This window comes from Orcinus orca, chromosome 5 (genome assembly GCF_937001465.1).
Source record: "Orcinus orca chromosome 5, mOrcOrc1.1, whole genome shotgun sequence".
Lineage (NCBI taxonomy): Eukaryota > Metazoa > Chordata > Mammalia > Artiodactyla > Delphinidae > Orcinus > Orcinus orca.
Genome location: NC_064563.1, coordinates 78,137,211 through 78,154,522, shown reverse-complemented (window position 1 = coordinate 78,154,522; position 17,312 = coordinate 78,137,211). Strand labels below are relative to the sequence as shown.

The following is a 17,312-nucleotide window of genomic DNA, read 5'->3' as shown; positions in this document are numbered from 1 at the left end:
TAAATACTTGTTTTTAGTATTTATTTATATTTGTTTTTGACATAAATGGGATCATACTATATATGTTTTTCCAGACTCAGTTTTTTAAAAGAATTTACTTTGTCTTTAATGTTTTCTTTTTTTTAAAAATAGATTTATTTATTTATTTTTGGCTGTGTTGGGTCTTCATTGCTACTCATGGGCTTTCTCTAGTTATGGCGAGCGGGGGGCTACTCTTCGTTGCGGTGCACGGGCTTCTCATTGCGGTGGCTTCTCTTGTTGTGGAGCACAAGCTCTAGGCATGTGGGCTTCAGTAGTTGTGGTACGTGGGCTCAGTAGTTGTGGTTCGCAGGCTCTAGAGATCAGGCTTAGTAGTTGTGGCGCACGGGCTTAGTTGCTCTGCGGCATGTGGGATCTTCCCCGGCCAGGGCTCGAACCTGTGTCCCTTGCATTGGCAGGCAGATTCTTTTTTTTTTTTTTTTTTGCGGTACGCGGGCCTCTCACTGCCGTGGCCTCTCCCACCGCGGAGCACAGGTTCTGGACACGCAGGCCCAGAGGCCATGGCCCACGGGCCCAGACGCTCCGCAGCATGCGGGATCCTCCCAGACCAGGGCACGAACCCGAGTCCCCTGCATCGGCAGGCAGACCCCCAACCACTGCTCCACCAGGGAAGCCTGGCAGGCAGATTCTTAACCACTGTACCACCAGGGAAGTCCCTGTCTTTAATGTTTTCTAAGGCAGTACAATTGCTATATAACATGCCATGAGGGGGTTATACCAAAATTTAGGTAACCATCCTTCTGTCAGTGGACATGTCTCTAAGTGCATGGTATATGGAAATTCTATTCATTTTTGTAATATTGTTCTAGATTCCTTATGTCCTCTCATATTAGTTTTAATGGTTTTTCAGTTGATTCATTTGGATATTCTAGGTAGAAAATCTTATTGACTATAGATAATAACAATTTTATATTTTCCCTTTCATTATTTATATGTCTATTTCCATTTTGTGGCTTATTGTACAGATAGAGTGGCAAGTGTAATGTTTTGTAGTAGTAGTAATAATAATGTGGCACTGTTTTTCTATTCTTGGTTTTAATGATGTTTCAGTCAGTATTACACATGAATTCAGTCATGCCAAGTTTCTCATGTGCAAGTTAGGGCTCCTTGGGGAAGAATAAGACCCTGCAACTTAGAATGGGAATACCTGGTTGGACTCAGATTTATGTAATTGACAGTCTTGAACCCCCAAGTCACTGTAAGCCTCTCTTGCCAGTGGAATTAGCCTGCCCTCCTATGTCTGAGATTAGTCTTCCTTTTCCTGAAAACCCTGTGATAATAACTTCATCTGAGGCAGATGCCTTGAAAAGGGATGCTCATTCTCAAGACCGACTGCAATCACCCCTTTTGTCCCTGGATCCATCACTAGGGTCAAATCTCAGCAGATTTCAGGTTGATAGGTAACTCAGAAGGAAATAGCTTACACTGCAAAAGAATTACAAGACTTTACTGATATATATTGACGGAAACCCAGGGGATATGTATGGGAATGGATTCTAAGGGTGTTAGAGCAAGGAAGGTGGAGCATAGCACTATTACACATGAATTCATAGTCATGCCAAGTTTCTCATGTGCAGGTTAGGGTTCCTTGGTAAAGAATAGGACCCTGCAACTTAGAATGGGAACACCTGGTGGGGATGATGGGCTCATGGAGTGCCAGAGGACATGTGGCAGCACTTAACTACCAAAGCGAAGGTGGACACGATTGCCATGGAGTGCAGCAGAGAGGTACTGGTAATCAGAAAGCCTTTGCCCACAGGGATGTTTGGCAATGACTAATTAATTGTGGTATCTCTAGGAACAAAATTGATGGGCAGCCTGATAAAACATTACTTGATCTATATAACAGAAAAAGGTCCAAGTCTAGTTGCCAAAAACCTGATTTGAGTCACCACAATGAAGAGTCAAGACCTCTCATCCACTTTACAGACTAAGTAAATTCACAGACCCAGAGCACCTTGATTGAAGGGAGCAGGTCCCCCTGAAGATGAACTCTGCAGCACTGCTGTAAATAATACAAGTGAATCTTCCTCCAAGCCTTACCCAAGGGACATGTGGCTACTTATTAGAGTGACTATGCACTGGAAAAAAGGAAATATCCAGACATTTTGAGATTACTAAACATTGGCTCTGAATTGATGCTAATTCCTAGGGACTCAAAACAACACTGTGGCCCCTCTTCAAAATGGGGGATTATGGTGGTCAGGTGATAGATGGCGACTTAAGTCTGATTGGCTCTGGGCCCACCTGTTCTGTGGATACACTCTGTGGTTATTTTCCCCAGTTACTGAACATAGGATTGGAATAGACATACTTGATAACAGACAAAATTTCTACATTGGCTCTCTGATTCATGGAGTGAGGGCCTTTATGGTAGTAAGGGCCTAGTAGAAGTCTCTGGAACTTCCCATCCCTACCAAGATAGTAAATCATAAGCAGTGCTGTACCACTGGTGTAACTGTAGAAATTAGTGCCAACATCAAAGGCTTCAAGGTGGAGGTAGTGACACTTGTCACATCCCCTTTTAACTCAGCTGTTTGGCCTGTGCAGTTGAATGATCTTGAAGAGTGACTGTGGACTAATGTAAATGTAATCAGATGGTGATTCAAATTGCAGCTACCGTTCGAGATGTAGTATCTTTACTGGAGAAAATCTTCAATGGCCACTGGCACTTGGTAGGCAGCTATTAACTTGACTAAGGTCCCTGTCTCCAAACTAGTTTCGAAAAAAACTGCAGAAGCAGTTTGCTTTTACCTGACAGGGCCAACAGTACACCCTTACAGTCTCGCATCAGGGCTATGTCATTTCTCCTTTCTCTGCCATATTATGGTCTGCAGAGATATTGCCTGCTTTGACTTTCCACAAAACATCATATGTTTCACTGCATTATGCAGTGAAACATATGTTCACTACATTATGTTCACTGCATTATGGTGATTGTATCTGATGAACAGAAGAAGCAAGGATTTTAGATGCCTTAGTCAGACGTGAATTAGAAGGTGGGAAGACAAACTCTATTTTTGGTACTAATTCTATATCATTATGGTCCAGTTAGGTGACAGAAGCCACATCAGTAATTTGAGCAGAGAACACTTAACAAAAGAATTATTAACTGGTAATAAGGAATTGGCTACAAAGGAGGGATAAAAGAGAACTCTAGGGCTAAAGGACAGTATGCAAGGAAGGATGTTTGCTTTGTTGCCCTGGGTCAGAGCTGGTTTACAGCTAGTAGGGTAAAGCTGGCAAACAGGGAACTGTGGACTGTGTTTGGCAAGCAAGAATCCTTCTGCTGTGTCAGCAAAACTTGGTGAACAAGTGCCACTGAATGTCCCACACCCATGCAACAGTGAGCTGTGCCCCTGAAACAAAAGAGGAAGCACACTGGAACCAAGGAGAGAAGCTCTTCTGTCATGTCCCTCTGGCGCCCTCTACTGACAAAGCTTCACATTTTGCAAGCTTGCAAAACAAATGTTTACTGCAAGCACCAAGTTTCACAAAGTGGGTCAGTGAAGGATGATTTGGAGCTGAGAGGATGGTGATTTGATAATTGGCACAAATGGGGATCGTATGACGTTTGCACTGTAGGTTTATGGGAGGTAAACCTTATCAAGTTAATAAAGTTTCCTTTTAGTTATATATTAAGTTTTTTTCCTCTTCTTAATCGGGAATGAGCATTCAGATTTATGAGATAGATTTTTTTTAATCCATTGAGATGATATGATCTTTTTCTCTTTTAATATGTTAATAAATTAAAACACATTAATACATTTGTTGATGTTGACTCATCTTAAATTTGGGGGATAAATCCTACTTGTTTATAATTTATTATTCTTTCACTAGGCAGTTAGAATTATAGATTTTTATTTTGTATTTATATATTCTATAAATGAGATTAACCTATAGATTCATTTTTTGGTGCTTCTTTGTTGTATTGTGATCAGTTATGCTAGCTTGGCAGTTTGAATTGGGAAGCTTTTCACCTTTTTATACTCTGAAACCTACAAAATAAAAATAGAACAAAAATAGATTACTATTTGTTCCTTGAAACTGGTAAATTCAGCTATAAACAGTCTTGCTGGGTATCATTTTAAAGGAGATATTTGGCTCCCTTTTCCATTTTTTTAAATGATTACTGATGTCTTTACTTAAAAAAAAACTCTTTTTGAGTGATTTTTGGTAACATATCTTCCTAGAAAATAATCCATTTCATTAAAACATTCATTTCAAATTTATTAGTATAAACGTGATCTATAGTCTCTTACAGTTTAAATTTTTCTCTTATTTCTGAAGTTATCTTTTCCATCCTTTACTTTCAAAAATTTGTGTCTTCTCTCCCATTTTCTTGCTGAGCTTTGTCAAAGGTTTGACCATTTTATTGGTCTTCATAAAATCCATCTTTTGGTTTTATTGAGCAAATCTGTTTTGTTCCCTGTCACATTGGTTTTTTCTTTAATTTTGAGTAATTATGTTCATGTATTATTTATAATTATTTAATTATATAATTACTATAATTATGTATAATTATTTTCTTTGAGCTTATATTGCTAATCTTTGTCTAGTTTCTTAAGTACTCAATTCATTTATTTTCAAATTTTACTATTTTCTTTTTAAAAAATTTTTGCCTGCGTTGGGTCTTTGTTGCTGCGCACGGGCTTTCTGTAGTTGCAGTGAGTGAGGCTACTCTTCATTGCGGTGCGTGGGCATCTCATTGCAGTGACTTCTCTTGTTTTGGAGCACGGGCTGTTGGTGCATGGGCTTCAGTAGTTGCAGCACGCGGGCTCAGTAGTTGTGGCTTGTGGGCTTAGTTGCTCCACGGCATATGGGATCTTCCTGGACCAGAGATTGAACCCATGTCCCCTGCATTTGGCAGGCAGATTCTTAACCACTGAGCCACAAGGGAAGTCCCTTATTTTCTTGTAAATGCATATAAACCAACACTTTTCTGAGTACAGTCTGAAGTTTTAATAAATAATGCTTACATTGTCATTCCTTTCCAAATAATTTGAAATTTATTTATTTTTCCCCAACGTTTTATTATGAGTGTTTCCAAATATACACAAAATTGAATTTTACAGTGAATGCCCCAAAGCCCATCTTCTAGTTATGATTCTACCATTCACATTTTATTATTCTTGCTTTATCACGTCTATACATCCTTCCTCCATTAATCCATCTTACCTTTTTTGGACCTTTAAAAGTAAATTGTAGGCATCATAATTTTTAGTTTACAATTTGTTATTTCCTTTTGTTGTTGTTATTATTATTTGTTATTTCCTTTTTAACCCTAGTTATTTAATAAGGTTTTTTTTTTAACGTCTTTATTGGAGTATAATTGCTTTACAATGGTGTGTTACTTTCTGCTTTGTAACAAAGTGAATCAGTTATACATATACATATGTCCCCATATCTCTTCCCTCTTGTGTCTCCCTCCCTCCCACCCTCCCTATCCCACCCCTCTAGGTGGTCACAAAGCACCGAGCTGATCTCCCTGTGCTATGCGGCTGCTTCCCACTAGCTATCTATTTTACGTTTGGTAGTATATGTATGTCCATGCCACTCTCTCACTTTGTCCCAGCTTACCCTTCCCCCTCCCCTTATTAATAGGGTGTTTTTTAAATGTCCAAGTAATTAAGGTTGGAGAAGAAAGAGTATAGGCTCTCTTTCTATTGCTCACAGCAATGCTTTGACCTTTACACTCTTACTGTCTTCCATTATGGTCTAAGAATGTGAAATATAAGAGTTATGCTTATTGGAATTTGTAGAGCTCTTACTTGGGCTTCATATATGCTCACATTATATGAATATTGCATGGGTATTTTAAAAGAACGTTTTCTCTGTTAGGTACAAAGTTGTGGAATTGTCTATTAGTCTAGCTGTCAAATTCTTCATATTGTTATTTAGTTTGGTCTACCTGAGCTATTACTTTCAGAGAGGTGTGATAGTCTCCTAAGATGATTGTGGATCTGTCAATTTCTTACATTTCTAATTTTTTGCTTTATATATTCCAAAAATATGTTATTAGAATATAAAAGTTTATAACTGTAATATCTTCTTAATAAAGCTTGCCTTTTATCTGTTTAAAATATCCCTTTTTGTCTCATTTAATTATTCTTGGCTTGAGTTCTGTTTTGCCAGATATTAATTGCCAAACCTGCTTTCTTTTTGCTTTGATTATATTAACTGTGGTTTTTAAAAATAGCTCATAGTTGGATTAAAAAAATCTGAGAGGTTTTTTTTTGATGGGGGAATTTACTCCAGTTAATTTTATTGTGATTTTTCATTTGTTTATACTTAATGTTTCCATATATATATATATATATATATATATATATATATATATATTATATTTTTTTTTTTTTGCGGTACGTGGGCCTCTCACTGTTGTGGCCTCTCCCGCTGCGGAGCACAGGCTCCGGATGCGCAGGCTCAGCGTCCATGGCTCACGGGCCTAGCCGCTCCGCGGCATGGGGGATTCTCCCGGACCAGGGCACGAACCCGCGTCCCCCGCATCGGCAGGCAGACTCCCAACCACTGTGCCACCAGGGAAGTCCTGTTTCCATATTATTTTATGTTTCCTGCTTTTCAAGCTTTCTAGTTGTTGCTCTCCTTTTTAAAATTATTTTATTTTATTTATTATTTTTTTTGGCTGTGCTGGGTCTTTGTTGTGGCACGTGGATTCTTCTTTGTTGTGTCGTGAGGGCTTCTCTAGTTGTGGCACGTGGGCTACAGAGTACGTGGGCTCAGTAGTTGTGGTGCGCAGGTTTATTTGCCCCACGGCATGTGGGATCTTTGTCCCCCAACCAGGGATCGAACCCGTGTCCCCTACATTGGAAGGCAGATTCTCATCCAATAGTGGAATTGATCGAATTTTTATTTCTTGATTTCCAGCTTTCTAGTGCAAACTTCAACTATTTGCATACCGCTTTCCTGGTTTTGTAATATCTGCATACTACCTGTATTACTACTATTTTCTAGTTAGTTATTCACCTAAACAACTATATCAATTTATTTTCAGTTAAGATAATATTATTGCTATAAAAGGAAAGCCAGTATCATTTGCTGTAAATAGAAATTAATGTAAATAGAAGTGCAAGAAACATCAGATGATGTTATTACATTTCAGCCAGCTCCTCTTGCCTGCCTGGAGCCTGTTCTCTTTTTTTTGATTAAAAGAAAACGAAAGTGTTAAGATTTAGAAAGATGTTGAAGACATGATTGCAGCAAACGGACAGGCTCTAAGTTTATCAGAATCATGGATTGTGATTGATTTTTTAAAATATCATGTTTACGTACCATCTAAAGGCTCCTCTTGATGTCTCATTCTTGAGGTACATGCTTCAGGAGTTTGTCATACATTCTTTTCTTGCAGTGGTAACCCTTAAACATTTAGCTTTGTTCTTTCTATTAAATCTAATCAATATCTCTATCTACTTGCCTTTATTAAGGCAAAGCTTTTACTTACCTCTTCTCTTCCTCTCCTACATCCCATGTTGAAATCATTCATTATATACTTCTATTTTACAGATGATAGAACTGAGGCTTTGGAGAGTTGAGTAAACTTGTTTGAGTGCCAAGGTTGGGAGTTGAGCCTAGGCAATCTGCCTTCAGAGCCTGTGCTCTTTCCACTAGACTATACTGCCTAATTTGGGATTTAGTTCCAGATTATGATTTGTTACTAAAAATTTATGACATATAGCTTAAATATACATTTTACTATTTCTTATTCATATCTCTTTCATTTTATTTTGCTAAAGTATATCCTTGAGGGACTTCCCTGGTGGTGCAGTGGATAAGACTCCTTGCTCCCAATGCAGGGGGCCCAGGTTTGATCCCTGGTCAGGGAACTAGATCCCACATGCATGCCGCAACTAAGAGTTCACATGCCACAACTAAGGAGCCGGTGAGCTGCAACTAAGCAGGTGGCGAGCCTCAACTAAAGAGCCCGCAAGCCGCAACTAAGACCTGGAGCAACCAAATAAATTATTTAAATAAATATATTAAAAAAATAAAGTATATCCTTGAGTAACTCTTTCAGAAAGACCAGGTATATTTCTTTCTTCCCCTCACATTTGAATGTGAGGCTGGCTAGGAATAGAATCTTAAATTCACATTTATTGTCTTTTAGAATTTTGAAAACCTTGTACACTTCTCGACTATTATTTAGTCTTGGCAATCAAAGAGATGACTGATGCCATTCCTACCCTTCAGAATTTCTACCTACCCTTTATTCCTTTCCTCTTCACTGCAACTTCTCTTATCCAGACACGTGGAAGGCCCTTTTCCCCCGTTTTATTTATTTATTTATTTTATTTTAAAAAATATTTAAATATTTATTTATTTTGTGGCATGCGGGAACATGGTTGCAGCATGTGGGATCTTTAGTTGTGGCATGTGGACTTCTTAGTTGCAGCATGTGGACTCTTAGTTGCAGCATGCAAACTCTTAGTTGCGGCATGCATGCGGGATCTAGTTCCTTGACCAGGGATCAAACCCAGGCCCCCTGCATTGGGAGTGTAGAGTCTTACTCACTGGACCACCAGGGAAGTCCCCCCACCTGTTTTAAAATTGATAATAACACACACAAAGTACACAAATATTAAGTATATAGTTTGATGAATATGGCTAAGCACCGCTGTAACCACCATCCAGAGAGAGACATAGAGCACATTTACAGCATCCCAGAAGTCTCCCTCCTGCCCCATTCCCAATCAATAAACTAACCCTCCCCCCAAAAGTAACCATTATTCTGACTTCTATCACTATAGAAAAGTTGTGCTTGTTCTTCTACCTTATATAAATGACTTCATACAGTATATACTGTTTTGTGTCTGGTAGAGCCATATTTTAATGTTTTTTTCCAAGTAGAGACTTGAGGAGAAGCTGGAGTTCTGGATGGAGAAATTTGATAAGGACACAGAAATGAAACAGAATGAACTAAATGCTCTCAAAGCTGCTAAGGCCAGTGACTTAGCACACCTTCAAGAACTTGCAAAGACGGTAAGGAAGCAGAGACTTAATACTGTAAGGCAGAGCACTGAGGAGTGGGTGGTAGCTAAGCAACAGTAGCTGGGGGATACTCTTTTTGGTCACAACGTGCTATGCCTGTAAACCACTAGGATTCTTTCTTGATGATGATGACGTCCTCGTTGATGGGGACAATAATAGCAGCAGCCGACACTTTATATTGCTTAATCTGTCCCGGGCACTTTTCTAGTATTTTACATGTATAACTTATTTAACCCTCCCCAAACTCCTTGAGCTAGATACTGTTTTTATTTCTACTTTATGACCTCTGAAGATAATTTATAAATGATGATTTATAAAAAGCTTCTGATTGTGGTTTCATCATTGAACAAATGTAGAACTTCTCAAATTTCTCTTTTGAAAGATGGGTGCTATTTGTAGGTATACATTCTATTAGTTTTTTTTAATTAATTGTTTTGATGTCATTAGCCACACATCAAGTTAGTATTTCTTTTTTTTTAAAGAAGAGGGCAATTTTTAAAATTAATTAATTAATTAATTGTTTGTTGCATTGGTCTTCGTTGCTGCGTGTGGGCTTTCTCTAGTTGCGGCGAGCGGGGTCCACTCTTCCTTGTGGTGCGCGGGTTTCTCATTGCGGTGGCTTCTCTTGTTGCACAGCACGGGCTCTAGGCGCACGGTCTTCAGTAGTTGTGGCGTGCGGACTTCAGTAGTTGTGGCTCATGGGCTGTAGAGCGCAGGCTCAGTAGTTGTGGTGCACGGGCTTAGTTGCTCCGCAGCATGTGGGATCTTCCCCGACCAGGGCTCGAACCTGTGTCCCCTGCATTGGCAGGTGGATTCTTAACAATTGTGCCACCAGGGAAGTCCTGGCATGGTTCATTTTAAAGTTTTATATTAAAAATGCAGGGCTGGGGAGTTCCCTGGTGGTCTAGTGGTTAAAATTCCAGGCTTTCACTGCCATGGCTGGGGTTCAATCCCTGGTTGGGAAACTGAGATCCCACAAGTCATGTGGTGCAGACAAAAAAAAGAACACAAAACACCTGGGCTGGCTGGGCCACAGCTTAGTGAGCAAGTCCTGTAACATATGATTGATGTCTACTTTTGCAGATAAGGGAATATGAACAAGTCATCATTGAAGATCGTATAGAAAAGGAGAAGACCCGGAAGAAGATAGAACGGGATCACTTGGAATTAGAGAGCAGCATAAAGGTAGAAAACTGGCACCTTAGTAATTGGCATCTTGGGGCTTTTTCAATTCTGTAGCTGGCCAAACACTGAGGAATGCAGAGCATCTCTCGTTTATTCTCACACGTGGAACAGGAAATCTGTGAGGAAGCATGGCCTAAAAATTGGGCTTTGCCAACACATGGCCCGTGGTGCAGGGAGACAGTTAAGAGAAAAGGACATGCCCCCAATTTTTAATCCAGGAAGGAAGAGGTGGTTAGCAGTGGAAGCAAAACCTATAACTTGTGCCCAGAGGTCAAACTTATGAATACTAGTTCTAACCATCTCCTAAAGGAATTCTTTTTAATATACTACTACTTCTTAAAATCCTATTTATAAGTCAGTCCAGGCTATCTGCTAGGTTCAGATCAAGAGCTGTTTTCAAAAAAGGTGAAGGTGATTAAGTAGCAGTTCAGAAAAAAAGAGAGAGAGTTTTATATGAACTTGTGTATATTAGTGATGATGAAACTGGCAAGTCAGATTCTGGGAAATATTTTCAAGCAAGAATAACATCAGCTGGACTAAAACTGTAGTTTTGACAATTGCTCTTCTCTCTGAAAGAGGAGTATCTGCTGAGACCCTACAGTGTGCAAGCTGTGGTTTGGGATGTATATTAGGGGGTGTATTAAGACAGTAAACTTTGAAGTACATTCGGGACCAGGTATTTAAACCCAAACTTGAGCTTTCCATTAGGAGTCAGATGTATAGTTAGCAAGTATTTATTGAGCTTCTCTGGTGTTTTCTATTTGTCAGGATTCCTCGATTTAGAGCAAAACGGTAAGAGGTAGCTGAAGACCATTTTTGTTTTCTTTTCATTAGTGGATTTGCTCCCAGTCTTTGAAGCTTAATCTGATTTGAAAGTAGACCAGACTGTATTTAGAACAGTTGTGTCTAATGACTAAGATATTCAAGGGAGCTAACTAAATCCTTTTTGAAGGGGAGTTTTGATCCTTTCATCAATCATTAGAGATTGAAATGCACCAGGAAACCTACTGAAATCACTAGATTATCTGCACATTTTTGACTGAGTGCTTGCTTTTGCCTGTGGTCCAGGTAACTAGCATTGCTTTTGGATCAAACGGTTGTTAGATTTGGGGAACTTGGAAGTTCATAAAGAGCAGCAGTACAAGGGACTCAGGTTTCTAAGTGTAAAGGAAAGATAGGCCTAATCAGATCCCTTTTCTTTAGTTTTACTCCTTGAAAACTTTAGAGTCCAGGGCTTAAGCTCTGAGTCCTGCACAACAGGCAAGCACTGCTCAAGGATAGCATGCTTGGCCACTTCTGTGTCTCAGAGACCATCTTCACAGAAGTTAGTTTATGAAGAAACAATCCCCTTATGTAGAAAGAATGCAGCTTGTCAGGCATACTACAAATTGTACCCCCTTCCCTGTCCTCTTCCAGCTCCAGGCCTGGTGGCGAGGCACTGTGGTGCGGAAGGAAATTGGTGGTTTCAAAATGCCCAAGAAGGGCAAAGATGATGGCAAGGATTCAAAAGGTAAAGGTAAAGGCAAAGACAAGGACAAGCGGAGAGGCAAGAAGTGACCAAGTTATCTTCTGTGTTTTCTGCTGGTGTTTTGGAGGTCGGAAGGAGGACCTGAAGGGAGTAAGAAACATCTTTTACCATCACAGATAACTCATCTACAGGTTGTTTCTTATTTGGACATTCTCAGGTGAGGCCTAGTTATACTAGGTCACCTTGACTGTTATACTAGTTTTCAAACCCTGAATTAGGATTATACTGTGGATTCAGAGCTTCTTCATAACTTGAAAAAAAAATTCCTGGGAAGAAATATTTCTAGAAGTCTTGTGAAGATTCCTCTCACTCCTTCTCACCAGAAAAAAAGTACATAATCCTAGTTATAGTGATACATTAAAACTTCAGTAGTTCCTGGAATGTCTCTGATTCTGACTTTATTCAACTTGCCTATAGTGAAAAATGGCACTTAGGAGCAAAGAGTGTCATAAATGACACTTCTTTTGGCATCTCATTTATTTTTTTATACAGCATGTTCTTATTACTTATCTATTATATATATATTAGTGTATACATGTCAATCCCAACCTCCCAATTCATCACACCACCACCCCCTGCCACTCTCTCCCCTTGGTGTCCATACGTTTGTGCTCTACATCTGTTTCTCTATTTCTGCCCTGCAAACCGGTTCATCTGTACCATTTTTCTAGGTTCCACATATATGCGTTAATATACAATATTTGTTTTTCTCTTTCTGACTTCACTCTGTATGGCAGTCTCTAGGTCCATCCATGTCTCCAAAAATGACCCAATTTCATTTCTTTTTATGTCTGAATAATATTCCATCGTATATATGTGCCACATCTTCTTTATCCATTTGTCTGTCGATGGGCATTTAGGTTGCTTCCATGTCCTGTCTATTGAAAGTAGTGCTGCAGTGAACACTGGGGTGCATGTGTCTTTTTGAATTATGGTTTTCTCTGGGTATATGCCCAGTAGTGGGATTGCTGGGTCATATGGTAATTCTATTTTTAGTTTTTTAAGGAACCTCCATCCTGTTCTCCATAGTGGCTGTATCAATTTACATTCCCACCAGCAGTGCAAGAGTGTTCCCTTTTCTCCACACCCTCTCCAGCATTTGTTGTCTGTAGATTTTCTGATGATGCCCATTCTAACCGGTGTGAGGTGATACCTCACTGTAGTTTTGACTTGCGTTTCTCTAATAATTAGTGATGTTGGGCAGATTTTCATGTGTTTGTTGGCAATCTGTGTACCTTCTTTGGAGAAATGTCTATTTAGGTCTTCTGCCCATTTTTTGATTGTTTTTTTTGTGGTACGCGGGCCTCTCACTGTCATGGCCTCTCCCGTTGCGGAGCAGAGGCTCCAGACGTGCAGGCTCAGTGGCCATGGCTCACAGGCCCAGCTGCTCCGCGGCATGTGGGATCTTCCCGGACCGGAACACGAACCCGTGTCCCCTGCATTGGCAGGCAGACTCTCAACCACTGTGCCACCAGAGAAGCCCCTGTTTTTATAATACTAAACTGCACGAGCTGTTTATACATTTTGGAGATTAATCCTTTGTCCGTTGATTCGTTTTGCAAATATTTTCTCCCATTCTGAGGGTTATCTTTTCTTCTTGTTTATAGTTTCCTTTGCTGTGCAAAAGCTTTTAAGTTTCATTAGGTCCCATTTGTTTATTTGTTTTTATTTCCATTACTCTAGGAGGTGGGTCAAAAAAGATCTTGCTGTGATTTATGTCAAAGAGTGTTCTTCCTATGTTTTCCTCTAAGAGTTTTATAGTGTCCGGTCTTACATTTAGGTCTTTAATCCATTTTGAGTTTATTTTTGTGTATGGTGTTAGGGAGTGTTTTAACTTCATTCTTTTACATGTAGCTGTCCAGTTTTCCCATCACCATTTATTGAAGAGGCTGTTTTCTCTCCATTGTATATCCTTGCCTCCTTTGTCATAGATTAGGTAACCATAGGTGTGTGGGTTTATCTCTGGGCTTTCTATCCTGTTCCATTGATCTATATTTCTGTTTTTGTGCCAGTACCATATGGTCTTAATTACTGTAACTTTGTAGTATAGCCCAAAGTCAGGGAGTCTGATTCCTCCAGCTCCGTTTTTTCCCCTCAAGATTGCTTTAGCTATTCGGGGGTTTTTGTGTCTCCATACAAATTTTAAGATTTTTTGTTCTAGTTCTGTAAAAAATGCCATTGGTAATTTGATAGGGAATCCATTGAATCTGTAGATTGCTTTGAGTAGTATAGTCATTTTCACAATATTGATTCTTCCAATCCGAGAACATGGTATATCTCTCCGTTTGTGTCATCTTTGATTTCTTTCATCAGTGTATAGTTTTCTGAGTACAGGTCTTTTACCTCCTTTGTAGGTTTATTCCTAGATATTTTATTCTTTTTGTTGCAATGGTGAATGGGATTGTTCCCTTACTTTCTCTTTCTGATCTTTCGTTGTTAGTGTATAGGAATGCAAGAGATTTCTGTGCATTAATTTTGTATCCTGCAACTTTACCAAATTCATTGATTAGCTCTAGTAGTTTTCTAGTGGCATCTTTAGGATTCTCTATGTATGGTATCATGTCATCTGCAGTGACAGTTTTACTTCTTCTTTTCCGACTTGTATTCCTTTTATTTCTTTTTCTTCTCTGATTGCTGTGGCTAAAACTTCCAAAAACTATGTTGAATAATAGTGGTGAGAGTGGACAACCTTGTCTTGTTCCTGATCTTAGCGGAAATGGTTTCAGTTTTTCACCATTGAGAATGATGTTTGCTGTGGGTTTGTCATATATGGCCTTTATTATGTTCAGGTAGGTTCCCTCTATGCCCACTTTTTGGATAGTTATCATAAATGGGTGTGGAATTTTGTCAAAAGCTTTTTCTGCATCTGTTGAGATGATCATATGGTTTTTATTCTTCAATATGTTAATATGGTGTATCACATTGATTGATTTGTGTATATTGAAGAATCCTTGCATCACTGGGATAAATCCCAGTTGATCATGGTGTATGATCCTTTTAATGTGTTGCTGGACTCTGTTTGCTAGTATTTATTGAGGATTTTTGCATCTATACTCCTCAGTGATATTGGTCTATAATTTTCTCTTTTTGTAGTAGCTTTGTCTGGTTTTGGTATCAGGGTGATGGTAGCTTCATAGAATGAGTTTGGGAGTGTTCCTTCCTTTGCAATTTTTTGGAAGATGGGTGTTAGCTCTTTTCTAAATCTTTGATAGAATTCACCTGTGAAGCCATCTGGTCCTGGACTTCTGTTTGTTGGAGGATTTTTAATCAGAGTTTCAACTTCATTACTTGTGATTGGTCTGTTCATATTTTCTATTTCTTCCTGGTTCAGACTTGGAAGGTTATACCGTTCTAAGCATTTGTCCATTTCTTCCAGGTTGTCTATTTTATTGGCATAGAGTTGCTTGTAGTAGTCTCTTATGATGCTTTGTATTTCTGCGGTGTCCATTGTAACTTCTCCTTTTTCATTTCTAATTTTTATTGAGTCCTCTCCCTCTTTTTCTTGATGAGTCTGGCTAAGCTTTATCAATTTTGTTTATCTTCTCAAAGAACCAGCTTTTAGTTTCATTGATCTTTGCTATTGTTTTGTTTCTATTTCATTTGTTTCTGCTCTGATGTTTATGATTTCTTTCCTTCTACTTACTTTGGGTTTTGTTTGTCCTTTCTCTAGTTCCTTTAGGTGTAAGGTTAGATTGAGATTTTTCTTGTTTATTGTATTACTATAAACATACCTCTTATAACTGCTTTTGCTGCATCCCATAGGTTTTGGATTGTCGTGTTTTTGTTGTCATTTGTCTCTAGGTAGTTTTTGATTTCCTCTGATTTCTTCAGTGATCTCTTGGTTATTTAGTAACGTATTGTTTAGCCTCCATGTGTTTGTGTTTTTATTGTTTTTTCCCTGTAATTGATTTCTAATCTCATAGTGTTGTGGTCGGAAAAGATGCTTGATATGATTTCAGTTTTCTTAAATTTACCGAGGCTTGATTTGTGACACAAGGTGTGATCTATCCTGGAGAATGTTCCGTGTGCACTTGAGAAGAAAGTGTAATCTGCTGTTTTTGGATGGAATGTCCTGTAAATATCAATTAAATTTATCTTGTCTATTGTGTCATTTACAGCTTGTTTCCTTATTAATTTTCTGTGTGGATGATCTGTCCATTGGTGTAAGTGAAGTGTTAATGTCCCCCACTATTATTGTGTTACTGTTGATTTCCTCTTTTATAGCTGTTAGCAGTTGCCTTATGTATTGAGGTGCTCCTATGTTGGGTGCATATATATTTGTAATTGTTATATCTTCTTCTTAGATTGATCCCTTGATCATTATATAGTGTCCCTCCTTGTCTCTTGTAGCATTCTTTATTTTAAAGTCTATTTTATCTGATACGAGTATTGCTACTCCAGCTTTCTTTTGATTTCCATTTGCATGGAATATCTTTTTCCATCCCCTCGCTTTCAGTCTGTATGTGTCCCTTGGCCTGAAGTGGGTCTCTTGTAGACAGCATATATATGGGTCTTGTTTCTGTATCCATTCAGTGAGCCTGTGTCTTTTGGTTGGAGCATTTAATCCATTCATGTGTAAGGTAATTATCGATATTTATGTTTCTATTACCATTTTCTTCATTGTTATGGGTTTGTTTTTGGTAGGACATTTTCTTCTCTTGTGTTTCCCACTTAGAGAAGTTCCTTTATCATTTGTTGTAGAGCTGGGTTGGTGGTGCCGAATTCTCTTAGATTTTGCTTGTATGTAAAGCTTTTGCTTTCTCCATCAAATCTGAATGAGATCCTTGCCAGGTAGAGTGATCTTGGTTGTAGGTTCTTCCCTTTCATCACTTTATCATGCCACTCCCTTCTGCCTTGTAGTTTCTGCTGAGACATCACCTGTTAACCTTATGGGATTTCCCTTGTTTGTTGTTTTCCCCTTGGTGCTTTTAATAATTTTTGTCAATTTGATTACTGTATGTCCCAGCATGTTTCTCCTTGGGTTTATGCTGCCTGGGACTCTCTGCACTTCCTGGACTTGCGTGGCTATTTCCTTTCCCGTGTTAGGGAAGTTTCCAACTATAATGTCTTCAAATATTTTCTTGGGTCCCTTCTCTCTTTTCTTTCTGGGACTTCTATAATGTGAATTTTGGTGTGTTTAATGTTGTCCCAGAGGTCTCTTAGGCTGTCTTCATTTCTTTTCATTTTTTTCTTTATTCTGTTCCATGGCAGTGAATTCCACCACCCTGTTTTCCAGGGCACTTATCCATTCTTCTGTCTCAGTTATTCTGCTATTGATTCCTTCTAGTGTAATAAATGACACTCTTATGAGCAAAAGTGGTGTTCAGTAGGAACTACAAGATGATGTTTATCAAGTGTCTAGAATATTACATACACAATAAAGTTTTAATAAAGGTTGGTTCCTGCCTGCCTTTTAAATTTATTATCACTTTACTGTTTTTATGGGGGGGGGTGTCACATGGAACATGTATCTTATTATAAGCTGCTTCAGCTCCTTTTCTGGGAAGTAGGTAGGGATATAAATGATAAATACAAGATAGAAGTGAGATGTCAG

General features: G+C 38.9%; 1 protein-coding gene across 2 annotated transcripts in view; it reads left to right on the top strand.

The window, feature by feature from the left end:
- IQCG (IQ motif containing G) overlaps positions 1-12,136 on the top strand; it is a 41,859-nt gene extending 29,723 nt beyond the window's left edge. For both annotated transcript variants that reach the window (XM_033403844.2, XM_033403845.2), the window contains 3 exons: positions 8,905-9,036; positions 10,129-10,230; positions 11,647-12,136. In XM_033403844.2, the coding sequence (XP_033259735.1) occupies positions 8,905-9,036; positions 10,129-10,230; positions 11,647-11,787 (375 nt within the window). In that variant the 3' untranslated portion in view covers positions 11,788-12,136. The remainder of the gene's footprint in view (positions 1-8,904; positions 9,037-10,128; positions 10,231-11,646) is intronic.
- The last annotated feature ends 5,176 nt before the right edge of the window (positions 12,137-17,312 follow it).